Source organism: Pinus tabuliformis, chromosome 7, assembly GCF_031772625.1.
Source record: "Pinus tabuliformis cultivar Carrire ecotype Pingquan chromosome 7, CPIR1, whole genome shotgun sequence".
In the NCBI taxonomy this organism is placed as follows: domain Eukaryota; kingdom Viridiplantae; phylum Streptophyta; class Pinopsida; order Pinales; family Pinaceae; genus Pinus; species Pinus tabuliformis.
The window spans coordinates 771355521-771358317 of record NC_142293.1 but is presented as its reverse complement, the minus strand read 5'-3'; the positions used below and the strand labels follow the sequence as shown (position 1 = coordinate 771358317).

At 37.6% G+C, this 2797-nt stretch overlaps 1 protein-coding gene across 1 annotated transcript; it reads right to left on the bottom strand.

The window, feature by feature from the left end:
* Window positions 1-862: 862 nt before the first annotated feature.
* On the bottom strand, window positions 863-1339 carry LOC149249852 (uncharacterized). The gene has a single exon (XM_089453500.1). It carries the CDS (start codon window positions 1337-1339, stop codon window positions 863-865), a length of 477 nt encoding a protein of 158 aa, XP_089309626.1.
* Window positions 1340-2797: the final 1458 nt, after the last annotated feature.

The following is a 2797-nucleotide window of genomic DNA, read 5'->3' as shown; positions in this document are numbered from 1 at the left end:
TATTTATTGTGTTTGTTGTGTGTTGTTTAAGTTATGCGAAATGTGTTTATAATCAATTATGAAAAAATTACGACAATCCCTAGGTATACCCAAATCATCCAATGCCACTTGATACTCATATGGATTGATGAGGCCATGCATTTTTTGTGATCTCTCAAAAGAAACACAAAGGGAAGTCAACGAGTCATCATAGCTAGCCATCAAGATATTTAATGGTAAATTTTTGGATCGTCGTGATTCTCTACTATTATGGACCTAGCTTTGATTTAATGATGTCCATCTCATCCTTCCACTCATGCTTAAGCTAATCCTTCCACAATGAGTCTATTAATGCTTAACCTACTAAATGTTCCTTTCACTTAGTTATTTATAGACCTACAAACACAAATGAGATAATAAGATAATAATATTTGGATTTTTCGACTACATGAATCATATCCATGAAAGAGTTATAGTGAGAATGATAATAAGTAATTCATTGAAACGCATAGAGATCATGTTCCAAACATAGATTTTAAGTGGTATTGTTCAAATCACAAGTCTCTTATATATATGATATACTTATCAATGTTTTTTCAGCATGAAAAAAACTATATTTTCTATTATGAAAAACATATAGAGATGATGGAGATATACATGTTTGCACCTGTTTATCTGAATATAGTCCAAAATCTGGGGAGAACAAGAAGCCAAAACAATAGGAAACAACTGGTTGTTCATCATGTTCAGAAAATATAGATAAGATATGAGGTCTATATAGTCAAAGTGCAGGATATAGATTATAATAGAGGTCTTCCAGGATTGAAAAGAAAAAAGAAAGGTCTAAGGTACATACCAGATTTGAGGTCATGAGAAAGGAGAGTTATATACCCGGCATGAGAAAATCCTGAATCTGGTAGGAAATGTTTTCCACTGTGATGCACATCGACCATATAACATGTTGAGAAAGGAGACCTTTCTTCGATAAAGCATTCACAACTGAGTTTTTACCCCTGTCAATATGTTCAATGGAGAAGTCCGACCTGCTGTTCCATATTGTCTCAATCCTTTCCAGCCATCCTGATAAATTGTAGTTTCTAATAACATGTTTGGATCGAATGTGGTCAATGATCATCTTAGAGTCTCCATATATTTTCAGCCCTTGCAAATTGAGAAAATCACATAAGGAAAGAAGTCCAACAAGAGCCATAACCTCTGCCTTGTTGTTAGTACCAGTCCCTCCCTTCCAATAAATTTCATATTGTTGCCCAACAGTAGGGATGATTAAGACACCGCAAGCACAAATACCCTGTTGTGCAGCCCCATCAAAGTAGGCACGTGGGAATCCCGATGGATCCATGGTTGAAACCTTCCTCAAATCTCTGAACCGAGATTGTTTTGGCATGCATAGGGAATTGTGCATCTGCAAAATAGAATAAAAAACTGATAGATGGCATTCCATTTTAGAGTCAAAAATACATGCATTCCGCCACTTCCAAATTGCCCAAATGACCAGCAATGGAATGGGTCTGATGTCACTATTCATGTCACTCCACCAACCAAATGCTTCAGCAATAGAGGGGAAAGAGATTCTGTTTAGCCTGAAATGTGCAGCCACAAGCTGCCAAATCGACTGAGATTGTTGACAAAGAATGAACAAATGGAGATTGTTTTCAATGTTTGCCCTACATAGGGGGACACATGGACGGCCCACACCACTGTCTCCTCTGGAAATTTTCCCAAGTAAGGCTCCTGTTATGAAAAACCAACCAAGCAAATAGAATGATCTTGAGGGAACATCCTGATTTCCAGAAAGAAACAAGGAAGATGGGATTCCATTGATCAGTTCCTGATTGAATAAGAAGCTGGTATATGTGCTTAACATATACATTAGTTCTACCGCCAAGCCCCTTCCATATTAGGAAATCCTCTTCCTTAGATCGATAGATGCCTCTATCCCGCATGTTTAATATGATCCCGTTCCATTGATGAGCTAATGTGATTCTAAATCCCAAGTCATCAGCAGATTTCCATATCGGAATGGCTCCCTCCCATCTATGTATGACCTTATCCCAAAAAAAGATTCCCCTATTGTGCAAAGCCCCAATCAGTTGTGGGGAGAAATGGATCCTATCAGCCCCACCAACAAAATCATCCAAACCAATAATAATGTTTTTATCGGACTGAACTTTCCAGATTATATTTTTTAAGAAAAATTTTTGAATCTTCCTGAAACTCCTCCATATGGCTGAACCACGAGGGGATCCAATGAAACCCATTCGGAACCAAAATGAAATTTCTTTGTTCTCTATGTACTTCGATCTTATAGTATTACTCCATATAGAGTCCCTCATGATAGCTTTCCACATGGATTTACATAACAGTGCCTTTCGAAACAAATTTAAGTCCATTATGCCCCATCCCCCCATCTTTTTTGGGCGGGCTAGCATCTCAAGTTTTACTAAATGGAATTTTTTCTGGTCTTTGAGTCCACCCCAAAAAAAGTTGGCGGTCATCCTGTTGAGCCTGTTGATAATGGAAGACGGAATGAGGAAGAGATGTGCCCAATATACCATAATTTGAACCAGCACTGCTTGGGTCAATATCACCCGACCACCAATGGACAGGCATTTGAATTGCCGTCCTGGAATTTTCTTATAAAAGTGCTCAGGTAACCAAGACCAATCATTAGTTGAATATCCAATAGATTTCAAGCTAAAGCCAAGGTATTTCAATCCTTGATTGATAGGATAAACTTTAATATTGAAAAGTTGAGAAAGAAAATTAATAAGTTCCCCGTGTATATTCTCAACATGAA

Excerpts from the sequence above, each read along its gene's own strand:
- LOC149249852 (XM_089453500.1), bottom strand. The coding sequence starts at position 1,339 with ATGGATCCATCGGGATTCCCACGTGCCTACTTTGATGGGGCTGCACAA.